At 36.8% G+C, this 17,864-nt stretch overlaps 2 protein-coding genes across 3 annotated transcripts in view; one reads left to right on the top strand and one right to left on the bottom strand.

Annotated features, from left to right (window-relative positions):
• Positions 1–17,864, bottom strand: part of LOC117995718 (adenylate cyclase type 6) — a 157,967-nt gene that overhangs the window by 138,009 nt on the left and 2,094 nt on the right. The window contains exon 1 of one of the 2 annotated variants that reach the window (XM_069509020.1): positions 4,182–4,290. The exons of the other annotated variant lie outside the window; for it this stretch is intronic. The gene's annotated coding sequence lies outside the window, so the exon portion shown is untranslated. Of the gene's footprint in view, positions 1–4,181; positions 4,291–17,864 lie in introns of those variants that run through there. 2 annotated transcript variants of the gene reach the window in all.
• Smyd4-2 (SET and MYND domain containing, class 4, member 2) overlaps positions 4,330–17,864 on the top strand; it is a 35,153-nt gene continuing 21,618 nt past the window's right edge. The window contains exon 1 of the mRNA XM_069509057.1: positions 4,330–4,419. Within this exon, the coding sequence (XP_069365158.1) occupies positions 4,375–4,419 (45 nt within the window). The 5' untranslated portion in view covers positions 4,330–4,374. The remainder of the gene's footprint in view (positions 4,420–17,864) is intronic.

Raw genomic sequence — 17,864 nt, 5'->3', positions numbered from 1 at the left:
TGGATTATGGTTTTTTTCGATATTACGATTTGTGCAGAAAGATTTGGTAGTGGTAAGTATAGTACAAATTAAATAATTATTCGAATTGTTACTTTGAAACTACTTCTAAAAGTTCTTGTAAATATATTTGATATTTGTTTACTGGTCATTATTTTGTCTCATAAATTTTGACTTGGCTACTAATAATATACTACGGTGCCTGGTGATGTGGGGATAGGGTAGAGGTGGTAGGTGTAAAGGAGAGGTGGTGGAGGTAAAGGGAGGAGGTGGGGGTGGTGGGGGATGGGGGAATCTAGGAAAGGTGTGTGGGGCGGGGGATGTTTTACTGGTTATTGTTAGTAAATGCGCCTTACTTTTGGTAAATTTCATAAAACAATACTGTATTTGCCAAAATCTAAAGTTAGGTTAGGGTAAATTAGAACATAAAATATTCATGAGTACTCAGGTTCCATTGGGTAATATACCTTATTTAATGAAAACATAGCGATTTTGAGGTATTTTTCACATTATTCCCCCATATCTATCTTCTACCTCCTCTCCACGCACCTTCCCCACCTCTCCGCGTCTTCTTATAAATCACCACATCTCACTCATCTCCCCCAATCCCCCTACAACTGCCCACATTCCCCCACCTCCTTCCTCATCTACCTCGTCTCTCCCAAGCCCCCGCCACCTACATACCTCAGCTCCCTCTCCCCTCATCTCTCATCTACTCTGCCTCCTCTCCACTTCCTCCCACTTCTTTCGACCTCTCCCCAAATCTACCCCACTACACCACATCTAACTCATCTCCACCTACCTTTTATTCGTCTCACCCCACATCTACCCCCTCATATTCCCCACCTCTCCTCATAAATCCCATTTTGTCCACCTCTCCCCACGTCACCCCTCATCTACCTCATATCCCCAACCTCCCCCCCTACCACCCAACTCCCCCTCCCTCCTCATCTACCCCGTCTCCCCCGATCTCCCCCACGTAATCTAATTCAGCAGCAAATAAATAATTGTCGATGCCAGATATAATTTACAAGATACCCACTATCATAAAGTCAAGGATATAATCACTTTTTACACAAATAAATTAAGAAACAATATTAATTAAAATATCAGAGATATAATTATTATGTAATAATCTATCTAGAGATATATTATGCAATAGAAACTAAAACAATCGATAAAACCGCATTAGTGTAACATGGAGTCATAGTTCTATTGCCCAAGAACAAAGAAACTTTACACGTTTTTAACAAACATAACAATTTATAATAAAATAATAAAAATAAATCAAAGTAGAAACAAAACAACATGCTATAAATACTATGTGTTGTAAAGTGTGGGTGTGTAAGAATTGAAATAAGTAGATATCTAAAGAGCTGTTCAGTCTCATCATAATTTAAGGTATTTTTTAAATTAATTATAGACAAGCTTGGCTCAGACCTGGTAAGAAGCCAATTTGAAAAATATCATTAGGCTGTCATGCTGATAAACCTGAGCATTGTAAAAAAATCCAATAGGCGTTTATTAATTTTGTCGAACTAAACAACTAATAACAGAAATATTAACATTGATACAAACATTGAAATATAAATATTGATACGAACAATGATTTGAGGCTTCGATCGATTATCGACATAATTCTAGTGGAGCCTCAAATCATTGCTTGACTGAAAAAATGAATGTGGGCCTTAGAACAATGAGAATTGTCCAGTTCAGCGAAAAGCTCGAAGGAAATTGTTAATTCGCAAGAATGCTCGCTAGAATTGCAAAATGTCGTGAAAGTATTTACTTGTGATGTAACATCCGCTTACAGTCACTGTATACGAGTTTCAAGCTGGGTGCACCTAAAACGCCGTACAGACTATTATCAGATACAGCTGTCACAACGTCGATATACGGGGTGCCTGGAATGAATGCTAGGTGTCATCATCATCATGATCAACCCATCACCGGCTCACTACAGAGCACGGGTCTCCTCTCTGACTGAGAAGGGTTTTGGCCATAGTCTACCACGCTGGCCATGTGCGGATTGGTAGACTTCACACAGCTTTGAGAACATTATGGAGAACTTTCAGGCATGCAGGTTTCCTCACGATGTTTTCCTTCACCGTTAAAGCAAGTGATATTTAATTAATTAAAACGCATATAACTCTGAAAAGTTAGAGGTGCGTGCCCGGGATCGAACCCCCGACCTCCGATTAGAAGGCGGACGTCCTAACCACTAGGCTATCACAGCTAAGCCTTTACCATCTCCATAATATGAACCACGAGTTAAATGCTAAGACCATTTATGGTAACAAAATCTAAGATATCCAAGCCAAGAAAGCGTAGAAGAAAGGGAAATTACTTCAAACTGGGGAAAGCAGACTAAGGACAACAAAAAGTGGACCAAATCTGTGCAGAAGACCACAAGAGTGTGTAGCGCCACATCATAATGATGATATAACATTCACTCGAATGCTCATTACGAGTAAAGCTCATATTTATCGATTCAATAACTAAAATGTGAATAATTACTACCTATAGAAATGAATTTCTCACATAACTAAGCAGATAGAAAATTATGAGGACCTACGTATTCATTTTATGTTAAACTAGCTGATGCCCGTGACTTCGTCCGCGTGGAATTAGGTTTTTTAAAAATCCCGTGGAAACTCATTGATTTTCCGGAATAAAAAGTAGCCTATGTCACTCTCCAGGTCTTTATCTATACCTAGTACCTACCCATGCAAAAAATCACGTCAATCCATTGCACTGTTGCGACGTGATTGAAGGACAAACAAACAAACCAACAAACAAACAAACCAACAAACAAACAAACACACTTTCGCATTTATAATAACTGATTATGGCTGGTTAAATTACAGTCACATACTAGGATTTACGTTCATTTCCGAAAGCAGAACCTGCTGAAAAATTACCGACACTAAACTCAGCAGGCAGCTGTAACTTTTTTTCAATAAACAACATTTACAACAAGATTTACAATAACAACTTTTGACATGACAATTGACACATAGAGCGAATATGGCAAGTCTTTTCTCATGCACTATAATATGCAAGTTATATGTTTTACGGGTTTGTCTCATAATTTACCTACAACATTGGCATTTGTTTGGTTACAATGTCGCTTAAGAAAACAAATAGAAAATACTTAGTTAAAAGCTTCGAGACGGTCTTGTTCACTGAACTGGCATTATATTTCTCTAGAATCAACTAGAATAAATGTTTTAATAAAGAAGAAGCTGGACAATAGCGTCTTTTAAAAAGTAAACCTAAAACGGGAAAAAGGTAAAGATTTTAACTTTATGAATAGGGTCCCGTTGGTACAAATGAATGCTGTGGTTTTAAAATATTTACAATATTCTTTCTTGATAATCGTACTCATGATTTCTTTACGTAATGATGTAGGACAAGGAATATTTATTATCATGAAATTAATTAAGTAATTCAAGTAAAACTTTACATGTATACATAATAGTATAGCGTAACAGAACCCTCTGGGAATTTCTGCAGCTTTAACCGCAACGTCCTTTGTCGGGCATGTTTTACGTATATGAGGTAAAACATGGGAGACGGAGAGTCATTAGTGTTGCAAATATTTTTAGATTATGAGCTCGATATTTTGTTACCTTTTGAGTTATAAATAAAATGTGTGTGTTTAATCTGAAGGACTAACTAATTGTTAAATTTTGTAAAAACATGTGGATGAAGTCACGGGCATCATCTGTTTAATACAGAGATAGCTTGCATCCCGAACATGGATATAGGCTCCTTTTTTTCCCGAAAAATCAAAGAGTTTATACCACGGAATTTCTAAAAAAAAACCTCAATCTAAGCGAACAATGTCGCGGACTTCATTTAGTAAATTATATTCGAACCGAAAAAGGCGAAAATAAATGGCCTAGTGTATTTTTGTGTTTTTTCATAGAGATTTTGTCCTTATTGTTGATTAATATAATCAAATAAAGGTATTTACAAAAAATATAACAGATTTAAATTTGATTAAAATAAGACATAAGAAGAAAAGACGTAAGCCTTAAAAACTAAAAATATTGGAAAAAAATTAAAGAGCAAAATAAAATACTGAATAAATAGTATCTTGGACTTTAGAAAATATATGAGTAGCCGTAACTGAAAGAAAACATTTTGCATGGAAATCAAACAACGAAGAATATTCTTACCTGAGTAGAAGGAAACGCGCGAACTTGAAGATTGTCAACTTTGAAGTTTACTCAATATGACACGTCTTCACAAGAGAACTGCCGGCGCGCGAATACTGGCAGATTAAACATCCTGCAATGGCGTCAGACCGAAGTCGGGAGAGGCGTCCCCGCCAATCTGTTGCTTCGCGCATGAGCCGTGAAGGTACGGGGTATGGGCAAAGTGCATGAGGGTGCGAATTATACTGAACTTATAAACGTAAGTATTTTGACATCCATCACCACTACCTATATTATTACTAGTTTATGCCCGCGACTTCCTCCGCGTGGACTACACAAACTAATAGTCATAATAGCTATTTGCATGCCAAATTTCAGACCGATCAGTCCAGTAGTTTGAGCTGTGCGTTGATAGATAAGTCAGTCAGTCAATCGTTTTATTTATTTAGATAAAAGATAAACAGATAATTATGTGAAAGTATGTTTGTTGTATGGATTGACGTGATTTTTTGCATGTATGGTAGGAAAGTGACAAAGGCTGTTATTTTATTCCTGAATATTAAATAGAAGATTTTTAAAATCGGTTAAGTGCGAGTCGGACTCACACACAAAGGGTTCTGTGTCATTTTTAATTTTCATGGCGGTCATATATTTTTTTTAATTTGCATTAATTCAGACATCCTCATCCGCATCCTCATCGGCACCCGCATTCCACATCCGCGGATAAGAACTTCTATTAATCCGCATCCGCATCAGCGGATGTCAAAATATTGGCATCCGCAATAATTCTGGTACAGATATCCACTATCTAGGTACGTCGGCTGTGTGTGGATATACCTATATCCACGCAAAGCCGACGTCGAAACGTGAAGCTGCGATATCATCACACTATTGTTTCGCAGTGATGGCCACACAATATGACAAAAACCTAGTCAGTGATGAAAGCACGGTGGTAGGTAATTGATCATGAGGGATGATCTATGCATTGACTCAGTCAAGGGCTGTCTCAGTCAACTTGAAATAAAATAAAAATAAAGACTTAAATTCGAACAGAAGTTAGATGTTTCGCTCTTATATTAGATACTAGCAGATGCCCGCGACTTCGACCGCGTAAAATTTCTGGTTTCTCACGAAATTTGAAATTTTCCCGCTGCAAAAGGCCTCATTTACCTACTCACTCAGTCTCACCTTAAGACACGGAACCCAGAATACCGAAATGCCAATTTTCATATCTCTAACTTCAACAACATAGGATTTTCATATAACCCTTCCACCCCCAATTTTACATATTAGGGGGGAATTTAGTGAGTGATTTATCCTTTCTTATCTGATACCTACCCCCTAGAAAGAACCTACCTTCCAAATTTCAAGTAAAAATAACAATAGTTAAAACTTTTCTATAAAAACTCTCCCCCCTATTTTACTACCCTTAAGGGGGGAATTTCCCAAATTGACTTATACAGATTTTTATTATTTAAAGTTAATAACCTAAATGTTGATTTTCACGTCTCTAACTCCAAAAACAGGACTTTCATACAACCTTCGATCCCCACTTTCACACCCTTAGGGGGGGGGGGGGGAATTTTTCAAACCCGTTTCTTAACTGACACCTACGTCCTAAAAAGAACCTACCTTCCAAATTTCAAGTTTGTAGGCTTTATAGTTCCTGAGATTTCGTGATTAGTCAGTCAGTCAGTCAGTGAGTGAGTGAGTGGTATTTCTCTTTTATATATTTAGATTAAGATTATACCTACCTACTTATATTATGAAAACTTTATAAAAGCACTTTTATCAAAACCCACCGGGCTTCTAAAGATCAGAACTGACTAACTGCCATCCTGAAAATGAATTAGTAGTAAGCTATCTCTTTAAGCGCCATTTTCTCGTTTACTGGTCTGCCAATTTGTCCCCAAAGAATATTACGTAGTGAAAGCAGACATTTTAATCAGGCCGCTAATGCACCAGCCATTTATTGCAAGCTGAAGTTATTAAATGTCATGTCATTACTCAGACTTATTATACTTTCTTGCTCTCTCATAAATATTCGTAAACCAAATGATCATTTTCCGGGGATAAAAAGCCGCCTATGTCAACTTCCGGGACGCATGCTACCTATGTACCGAATTTCATATATTAAGTATGTCAGTGAGCAGCGCCGGCGGCCTGTGTCAGATTACACCTTGCCCAATTATTCATGGAAATGCTTTTGCCTATGTTAGCGCGTTTAGCTTATCGCGTAGGAAAATACAAAGAGATCATTGTTTCAATACAAGCGACGGTGACGTACTACGTGACAGGTCGAGATGACAACCGGAGTGGATACGCCCCGCACACCCGCACAGCCCCCGCGTTAACCCGCTGCGGGACAGCGCGGGTGACGTGCGGGTATGCGGGGCGTACCCCGTCTCATCGGCGACTGCCATCTCGACCTGTCGCGTACTATAATTTGACGTCATCGACGTAGCCGTTACATGACGTGATGTATACGATCAAGAACAATGTATTGCTGATCCTAGATTGTTGATCGCAGTGTAATGATTACACGGAAACGAGGATCAGCTTATTACTAATTTGTTCCGTGAATGTCTACGTAGACATTACATGTAACGTACACAACTTACAAAGTTACATCTAACATCCTGCCTGTGAGATACATAATTATTTAATTTTTGATTTTCATTAATACTCATAATTTCCAGTTGAAATAATAATTTTGCTGACTGCATAAAATACACTGAAATGCACATTTATAAGTACGCTGGAAAATCTATGCCATACAAAATAGTAGTAATTTTTTTCTATTCGAAGCGCTCCATCGAGTGCCTTTTTGAGTCAATTAATAATGGTGTTCGTGTTGACACTAAGGGTGAGATCTATAGAGCGCACTCTGACTTTACTTAGACTTAAGACGTAGTTAAAACGAGACAGAGCTATATGTCTCACATAAATCTATCTCGTTTTAACTCAATCTTAAGTCTGAGCAAAGTCAAAGTGCGCTCTATAGATCTCAGCCTAGGTATGTTGACATATTATGTCTTAACACTAATATTTACTTAGTTCCAAATAAAACATGACACTAGCAGTGCCAAAATGGTGAAAACCAAGTTGCTTCAAAGGTCCAGCGTGTATAAATAGAGGTCAGTGCTAAAATATGATAACGGGGGAAAGCCTGCACCAGACAGCTGAAAGCCTCCAGCGGTATACTTTGACGTTAAATATTCATCGCTGAAAGTCACAGCTAACTCCACACATGGTTTAATTAGATTCCCTTTGATGTTCACCAAAGGCGTTAGGTAAAGTCCGATGACAGATTTACCTATCAACCGTAGACGTAATTTTCCTTCTCGGGGTAATTTTAATTTTTAATTGATGAAAATAAAAATATAACAATCTCTTCCAATAAAGAACATCTCGCTATACTAGCAGGTAATAAGTTAAATATTTATAAAGTGTACACTGTACCTAGTAGTTGTACCTAGTAGTATTAATATAGTTATTTAAGTTCTGTGTATTTTTTTGTAATATATTGTGTTTACTCTGATTATAATTTTAAAATTTTCGAAAAAATGCGCTCACTTCTCGACAAAAGTTCTTGAAATTTAATTTATTTCATATCGACCAATTACTTAACTATGTAAAGCTTTTACTGTTTTATGTTACTTCAAAACTCTACCACCGGTTCTGAAAGTAAATTCTACTAAGCAGATCCGGCAAGAAACGCAGCAGTGTATAATTTGTTTTTTATAGTTTTTCATAGTTTACTCTAACATAATTAACACAACACCCCCGTAGAACCTTAACAGTGTAAAAATGCTACTCTCTATGCCTTACGTGTAGCAGTATTAATAAGAATTTGTACAGCATTCTTGCTTTTTCGGATTCCGGAAAGGCATGAATGCTGTTGCATACACCTGTATTTAAGAGATTTACGTAGTGTAAAAAATCATTAAACTTTGTTGTAAGCTGAATTCAGAGCTGATTGCTGCTATACAACTTAAACTTAATGTTATTTTATTACTAGAATCTCGAATACTAAGTACTAAGATATTTTAAAAGTGTTTGTGAATTAATCTCGCTCAACAATGAATGGGCGGTCAGTTTATTTATTTCCGCGTGTTTGATGCGAAGTTTTATTTATGGCTTGGTACATTTCATGGTTCATGTTTAGTTCTACGTATTTTTCGAGCAGTATTCAGTGCCTTCTTTTGAGAAATTTCACCTTTGCAGCTGATAAAATAGAGCATTACGTCGTTCGTAGTTTATGTAAATACTCGTACTTCCTAGTTTACAACAAATGTTATATTTTTTTAATGTTTAAATACGGCAGATATAACTAATGCATCAATATTTACAAGAGTCCAATATTAATTAACCTTACTATCTAACCACGTCGTTTAAAAGTCCGCCCCTGGTTGCCCCTGGACCAAAGGTGCCCATCAAGCTGGCACCATTGCCACGCTGAATGAGAATGGACAATTTTAAAAATGATATTTGAAAACTAGTTGGCAACTAGTCGAGATGGCAATCGGTATGGGGACGCCCCGCATACCCTCACGGCCCCTCGCTAACCACGTGCGGGATAGCGCGGGTGACGTGTGGGTGTGAGAGGTGTTCTCCCAGCCCATACCATCTCATCGCAACCCATCGGCAGTAACTCTGATGCAGCAAATATTCATGGGCGGGCGGCGGCGATAATAACTTAACATTAGGTGATCCGCCTGCTCGTTTGCTCGCTTTTTCTATAGAAAAAAACCCTGATTGCCATCTCGACCTGTCGCATACTATGTAGCGACTATTAAAAAATTGCTACAATTTTTAGCTATTTCCTACAATTTCATCCGGGTGATATAGGTAGTTTACAATATACGCGTAAGTATTAGCACTCGGAGATAATGTCAGTGAAATATTTTTTAGAAGCGGTTCATTATTTCCGAATATTATGGTAGGTCCACATAAAAACTCACAAATAACTCATTTTACTTATTATAATATAAATAAGTACATACCTCTAAATGACTAATAAATTATTATAGTAACTTAATATTAGTACATCAATATAAATTATTAAAATAAATGTCGTCGGAACTGTTTGATTTTCTGGGTTAAATAAATCCCACACCTATAAGTACGATACAGGTCGAGATGGTAATCGGGGAGGGAACGCCCCGCACACTCGCATAGCCCCTGCGCTAACACAGTAGGGCAAACGCAGGTGATTTGCGAGTGTGCGGGAAGACATGACAGTTGACCCATAGAGTTAAAATGGTCCGTGAGGAGTCATTTTTACGAAGTATATTTAATGTTTTCATTGTTTTAAATACCGATGCAGTTCATATTATTGTTTACATAATAACGTCAATTATAGCCAAGAGCAAAGTGCACTGGAGCGCATCTCTGCGATCATTACATAATAGCCTTGCAGGCCAGAATCCGGCGACACGCAAGCGATGACAATGGTTTTTATAAATGCTAATGTTTTATTGGTTATCATCAAGTATCATAACACTGGGAGGAACGTTTGTTTGGATAATGGTGGCTTTGGGAGATAACAGTTATCAAAGGTGTATAAAAATCTTACCTTTAAGTATAATCTGGATTTTTTTTCGGAACAGTATTAAAAATCATATCATGCTTTGCCAGACACTTAGGATCGTGGCTACCTCCTGCTCCCAAAACCACCATGATCCAAACTTATAATCGCTGAACGTCCCTCTCTGTGTTGGGGACAATACTCAGAGAAACTTTCAACTTTTATAAAAAAACGAAGATCTGGCCCTCCCGGACTCTTAGCCCATTGGTGGTAAGGGTTCTTTCATACTTGCTATAACTCAACATGGGCAATAAAGTCGTTGGAGATAAAGGGATATAAAAAGGCAGGCAGTGTCGCGAAGTTACCTGTTTGCGAAGTACTTAGAATTGAAGTAGGAATAATGGTATTTCATTTGCCTGTGAATAAAAACATATCCTTGTCTATGGTATGCCGGCAGGAAGTCATAACGGTTCATTATATTCATTCTTTTTCACTTAGTTTTAAAAAAGGCCTAGTGAAAGAGTGCTTTTCTTTTCTTCGAGTGTTTGCAGGGCTGCAGCCTCGACGTTTCACGAAGATAGTGAAAATATGTGCTAAGTACCCTAGGCATTTATTATGTATCTGGATCTTTTCCTATGTATTTAGAACTTTTACTTGTCTGCTTTAAGTTTAACTTTCGAACCAATCAACAGGGTATGGAATATGCACATTTCATATCATTTGTTAGAAAATAGTATTATGTAGTACAATTTACTAATCAAGAAATATTTTGACTAGTAGGTTTCTTGACAGACAGACAACAAAGTGATCCTATAAGGGTTCCGTTTTTCCTTTTGAGGTACGGAACCCTAAAAAACAAATATTCAAGTTATCTCTGTACCAAATTTCGTCCAAATCGGTTAAAGGATGGACCCTGAAAAGCTAGCAGACAGACAGACAGATCAGATACTTAGACACAAATTCGCATTTATAATATTAGTATGGATCTACATCCATACTCATATTATAAATCGTATCTTGTTATGCTACTATAACAAGATACGATCCAATGCACTTAGAAACGAATAAGTGGCAAAACATGTCGTTTGGAATCGTGAACTCCGATATGTAGGTACCTACACTGGGACTAGTGCAATACACTGCCATGAAAACTTTGTGTAGTTTTCTTTATATATAAATAATATTAAATAATATTTTTCTCAAAAAAAAAAGACCGGGGATTGAACGAGTTTCAAGTTCAGTTTTGCAATAAAGTTAATTCCATCAAAATTGTAGTTGACTGTTTATTATTTGCAACCGCTGACCTCTTGGATCCTAAAAAATAAAGGATCATTATATGTAACAATTTATCTTTCAAGTATTATATTTTATTATAATATTGACTTCTAGGTATACGAGTAGCTAGGTATGATTTCTAAAATTATTTGTCAGTCGTTTCCAACGATACCACCACTCACGATATTTGCTGGGCATAGGTTTCTTATAGGACTTTTTAAAAAAACGGCGACGACTCAAAGTAGCTTGTTTGGGTTCGTCGGGTCCACCCAATGGAAAGTCTTCCAACGCTGTTTTCTGGTTAAGGTCGCCAATCAAACACGTTGAGACGCCAACATTTATCAGCTGTTCCTCGAGGTACAATAATTATGTCCCACCGATTGCTACTTTAGCCATTCATTGTGTTTGTCGATTTATTTGAATCAAAAATGAGATTTTGATTTGATCACGTAAAAACTCCGAAAATGCCTCTCTCCATCATCCTCTGAGTGGCTCTGGTTTGTTATCAGGCACATCTTTCTGCCATGTACCTAATTATTTCATTTATTACTAGCCGATGCCCGCGACTTAATCCGCGTGGAATTAGATCTTTTAAAAACCCTGTGGGAACTCTTTGATTTTCCGGGATAAAAAGTACCTAGCCTATGTCACTCTCCAGATCTTAAACTATACCCATGCAAAAAATCACGGCGATCCGTTGCTCCGTTGCAACGTGATTGAAGGACAAACCATTAAACCAACATACATACATACTTTCGCATTTATAATATGGGTAGTGATTTAATTAGAATGGACATATAGCCCCTAAGTATCTACTATAAAGTGGCCGTAGCATCTCCCTACTCGGAATGTTGAGTGTTTGAATTTAAGAGACAAGTATCTTTCTTTAGAGAAATCATTAATTAGCTAAAAGCCAGGACCTCAAGCTGCCTTTGACTCGAATTGTACACTGTACAGCCAATGCTACGTGCACATGTTATTAAAGCAAAATTATCAGAATATACATATTGTTACAACTTAACTCTTACTTAATTTTGTTTGGAAATTCCCACTATTTGAACCATATAAATGCAATTGCTCAAGAAACGAAATAAGTGCTTCAAATGTGGCCGGAAAAATATTAGTCAATAAGTTATTTCAAATTACTCTTTTTAGACTTTTTTTAGGTGTTGTTGTATCCATGCAGGCATAATTTGAACAATATACTTACTTAATCAGATAAGGTTAATGTATCCACTATAAGTTTCACAGTACGCGACAGGAAGTAATGTATATCGGCCATTAGGATGACATTTCGGCTTTGTAGAACGTTGTCTCTGTCACATCTCTTTCCAAATGCCGATGTGCGTTACTGTCTTCTGCGTACTGTACTCTAACATCATCATCATCATCATGATCAACCCATCGCCGGCTCACTACAAAGCACGGGTCTCCTCTCAGAGTGAGAAAAGTTTTGGCCATAGTCTACCACTCTGGCCATGCGAATTGGTAGACTTCACACACCTTTGAGAACATTATGGAGAACTATCAGGCATGCAGGTTTCCTCAGGATGTTTTCCTTCACCGTTAAAGCTAGTAATATTTAATTACTTAAAACGCACATAATTCCGAAAAGTTAGAGGTGTGTGCCCGGGATCAAACCCCCGACCTCCGATTAGAAGGTGGACGTCCTACCCGCTAGGCTATCACAGCTTTTTTACTCTAACAGTTTTATTAAAAAATAAAAAATAATATCACACCAAAGTGAACTTGACTTTCGAACTGAACAATTTTATTAAACTGGCTGCCAAAGTCTGAATAAAGCTAACAAACCAAACGCACTGACCACTGTACATTGTATATTTAATATATAGTTTGGTACAGTTTTATTTTGAACTATGCAAACCCCATGTAGATATAGAAGCTCGTTTACCAATAACAAACATTGACTAAATGCAAACACGTATGCAATTTAGGCTAGGAATTGATACCTAGGCTGGATGGCCACAGACTAATTTCGCCGCAGGGATCATTTCAATCAACAGCTATTATTATTACCAGCTAGTTTTGGAAGTCTATTACATGAAAAAAAACAAAATCTATCAGCAGGTGGACTATGTTGGGTGTCTCTCGGAACCAAAGTAACGTACATATAGCTCAATGAAGAAAGCTGATGTGGCAGTGGGCAGGCCCTGTTTATCGTAGACGTGTTCTGGAAGAAGACCGCGTACTAGCAAGACCAAAGTAGGATGACCTCCAATCCGTTGGACTGATGACCTTAAGAAAGTAGCAGGAAATGCGTAGATAGGCTTCCATCAAAACTTTCAGGGGCAGATCTAACGTTCAACTAGACATAAGTTTATTTATAGTTTTTTCTTGCGATGCTACTATAGCTACTAAATTTCTAAAAGTTCAGAAGCTAGAAGATCAGAAGCACGCCCGACTAAGTTTCCGTAATCAAATAACTACGACTGACCAATAGAAATAAAAAGTTGAAACATTTTTTATTTAAATAAATTTTTACAAGGTGCTTTTGAATCGTCAAGTGAAACTACGATACACTGGTTCCTAATGTCTTTCCTACCGAGAAGAACTGCCAATGAATTCGGCGGTTGTTCTTTTCTAATATCCAGTCATACTTAATATTATAAATGCGAAAGTGTGTCTGTCTGTATGCTAGCCCTTTCACGGCCCATCCGTTCAACTGATTTTAACAAAATTTGGTACAGCGATAGCTTGCATCCCGGGGCAGGACATAGGATACTTTTTATCCCAGAATATCAAAGAGTTCCTACAGGATTTTCAAAAAACTAAATCCACGCAGACGAAGTCGCGGGCATCATCTAGTTCAAAATAATGCAAAATAGTGCAATGTATGTATTCAGACGCTTAAAAAAAACACAAAAGTGTAAAGTACTAAGATTTAAACTTCGTTTTCTCGTAACTGGTTATTAATCAAGAATATTTTATCCGGGTTCGTAACGGAATAAGATTAAAATTACTTCGTTTCGTAACTTGTTAGGTACCTACCTACTAGCCAGGAATATTTTATCCAGGTTCGTTAATCCAAGTTTGTTACAACGTAATTTTAATCTTATTCCGTTACGAACCCGGATAAAATTTTCTTGATTGATAACCAGTTACGAAAAGACGAAGTATAAAACTCATTTTGTAGCTGGTTACGAAACTGGTTACCAACGTGAATGGAACCGAAAATTCAACCCCAGTGCACTTTACCAGATTTTTTTATCTATTTGGAAAACCAACAGCTTAATTTAACTAAATATGTAGTCTTAAAATTAACTAACTTAAAGCTAGTAACAGATTTTGATTTCAGGTTTCACTGTAGTTATTACGGCTTATGGTCTACCAAAGCGAACTGAAATTCAGCTCGCTCTCTATTCATTATACAAGCAATCGATATGGCTTTCCATGAAACCTAGTATATTCCGATTCAATTAATAGGCATCATATGAAATTCTGTTGGAAGCAATAATTATTGAGGTTTATATAGAAAATGGAAATGAACAAATGGAATGTGTGTTCCAAAATTAATATCATAGGGCATTTACATTTTGCTGTAATGATTAATAGCCAAATTCTCTAGCTATTTTACGCGTCTTCCACGTGAGTTTTTTAGGAATCCATATCTCTAGAGGACGAAAAGAACATTTTTTTTCCTATAAGTATAATATTCTTATATATAAAATACACAAAAGTTTCTACCTGTGTCCGTTGTAGACTTTGCAACAATCCAACCGAAGTTACCCAGACAGACCAGTTTCATTAGAAAGGCAATAATGCGGAGATGGTTTTAGAGAATTGTATTTAGTTTTTTTCTTTTTTGAGTAGTAGTAGACGCTGGTTATCAATATCCTTAATCTTTTTTTTTACATATTATGTTTATGTTTAATTCTAAGTTCTTTCGTACGACTTATCCGTCTAAATTTGCATGCTGCAGCCGCTTATAATTGGAATTGTATAATATCCTGGCACCTAGGACTTGAATAATGTATCTATTATACTTTTTTTGTATAATTCTATTGGTGGTTCCAAAAATAAAAAATAAAATAAATAAAAAAGAGAGAACTTACATGCAATATCTCTTGTTTCTAGAGCCAGGAGTTGCTGAAAATTATACAATTTGGGAAAGTGCGACCTTAACAAACATTTCTAGTCAAAAGTCAATTTTTGCTCTAAGAAGAAATGAAAAATAAATTCACTAGAGAACAAAATCTGTTAATTTTGGCATACAGCCGCACTCAGAGTCGCTAATCGTTACTTAAGATTGAGTTAAAACGAGACAGATTTATGTGAGAGATATAGCTCTGTCTAGTTTTAACTAAACTTAAGTAACGATTAAGCTACTCTGAGTGCGGCTGATAGACTTTAAATGTTAACTATTGTTTAACTATTGTTCTTTTTGATAATAAATTCTTTAAACCTAACTGAACTATAATAATATAAGGTGATATAGTTAATCATTTTAGTATTAATACCTGTTACAATAAATCAATTTGTTAAAAACTCTTTACGGAAATGTGCCTAATAATGAATTTCGTTATCGTACTTCGATATCTTAATCTTACACTAAAGCAAATTTAGATAACGTCCACTATCTCTGTCTACTGCTGCAGTAAGTTCTTCAGCATAACTTTGTACCTCATAATATTACAGTACGCAGCCAAAAGTGATGAACATCGATCATTAGAAAGAGACAGTCGGCTAATTTCAGCTTCGTAAAGCAATATCTCTGTCGCACGAAATACTAGTCCGGTATCTATTAGGTGATGTTAAAACAATAATGATTTGTTTCTTTTGATGATTATTTCTATTCATTGTATAAAATGCAATTTTTAGGATTCCATACCTCAAGAGGAAAAAGTAACCCTTCTAGGATCAATTTGTTATCTGTCTGTCTGTCTGTCTGTCAAGAAACCTATAGGGTACTTCCCGTTGTACTAGAATCATGAAATTTGGCATGTAGGTAAGGTCTTGTAGCATAAGTAAAGGAATAAATCAGAAAAGCGTGAAATTTGTGGTTCTATCACAAAAAATATTAAAATGTGTTCATGAACAAATAATATTTTCAACTTTCAAAGTAAGATTGATATACCATAAAATACGACTGTAGTACGGAACCCTCGGTGAGCGAGTCTGACTCGCACTTGGCCGGTCTATAAGTGATGTCTTTAGGTTGGGGTAAAATAATGTAAAAAACATGTTTACATTATATTCACGCATTTATTAATTTATTTTTGAAAGTTAAAGGTGTGACTCTCACAACCGCTACGCGTGCGCCAACAGACTCTCTTGAAAAAGGACCCCGGATGGGTTCGAAACTAGTCAGGCTAACGTCGACTAAACACGTGAGTAAAGCCGGGACAGATATTATATATAATGGAAATCACTCACGATAGTTTACACGCTAAAATACTAGCTAATGCCCGCGACTTCATCCACGTGGATGTAGGTTTAAAAATCCCGTGGGAACTGTAAAGCAAAGCGTTGTAGCAAAGCTTTTCCGGGATAAAATGTAGCATAATATGCATAGAGTTATGATAATAACCACATCACTGATAATATGTCACTCTCCAGGTCTTTAACTATACCTATTCAAAAATCACGTCGATTGGCATATTGCTCCGTTGCGACGTGATTGAAGGGCAAACCAATTAATCAACAAACAAACACACTTTCGCATTTAATAATATGGGTAGTGATGAAAACTGATTTCAACAGATATAATAAGTAACTATATAAACATACTAGCATAATATGCTCGCGCGATTGTCCGCGTAGACTACACAAATTTCGAACGCCTATTTTACCCCCTTAGGGTTGAGTTTTAAAAAATCCTTTCTTAGCGGATGTCTACATGATAATAGCTATCTGTATGCCAAAATTTCAGCCCAATCCATCCAGTAGTTTGAACTGTGCGTTGATAGATCAGTCAGTCAGTCACTTTTTCCTTTTATAATATATACAGATTATTATGCATTTGGTTCATACCGCACATCCGCGCGTCACCCGCGCTCGCCCGCATCAGGTTAGCGTGGAAGCTGGGTTGGTTCCCTCCCCGATGGCCATCTCGAGCTGTCGCGTACTATAGACTCATTTAACTATACTGGATAATAATTGATAGGATATGTTACCTACTACATCAACACCTACTTAGCTGATACCGTTAACGTTATTAACATGGCTTCCTTTTATGTCAGAATAGGTCAGGTATTGTTTGAGACTTACTGGATGAATAGAGGTGCGTGATTTAAAAAAAGTATTTGAAGTTACAGAATACAATACACATGTACCGAGTAACATCTGTACTAATATTATGAAGAGGAAAGATTTGTTTGTTTGTTTTTTTGTAATCGATAAAGTCTGAAACTACTGAACTGATTCTAATAAAACCATTAGAAAACTACTTTATCCAGAAGTGACATAACTGAGGTACTTAAATATAAAATATATATGACCAGAACGCTAGCAAAATCGAAAACAGGTGATAGTATTGATGATTACTGATATGATACCACAAAAAAGAACGCGAAAAAATATATAAAATAAAGTCCTACGTTTTGTACAAATTCACGATATATCTATAATATAAAAATGAATCACTAAATATGTTGTTCACCGCAAATCTCGAGGACAGCTGAACCGATTTCGCATATTCTTTTTTATAATATTCCTTGAAGTACGAGGATGGTTCTTACGGAGAGAAAAATTTAATTCAACCTCCCCCTCAATTTTCTAAACTCCACCCGAGCGAAGCCGGGGCGTGTCAGCTAGTTGCAAATAAAACATCTGACTGACGCTAGAGGTCAACGAACGTTGCATAACTAGGCCACTCGGAGTCAATGCCACGTCGTCGTAGGCGAGGCATTGATCCAAGTTTAGCACGCTATACATTGCGA

Source organism: Maniola hyperantus, chromosome Z (genome assembly GCF_902806685.2).
Source record: "Maniola hyperantus chromosome Z, iAphHyp1.2, whole genome shotgun sequence".
NCBI lineage: Eukaryota > Metazoa > Arthropoda > Insecta > Lepidoptera > Nymphalidae > Maniola > Maniola hyperantus.
Note: the sequence above shows the minus strand (reverse complement) of the source record. Positions and strands in the feature narration are given on the sequence as shown.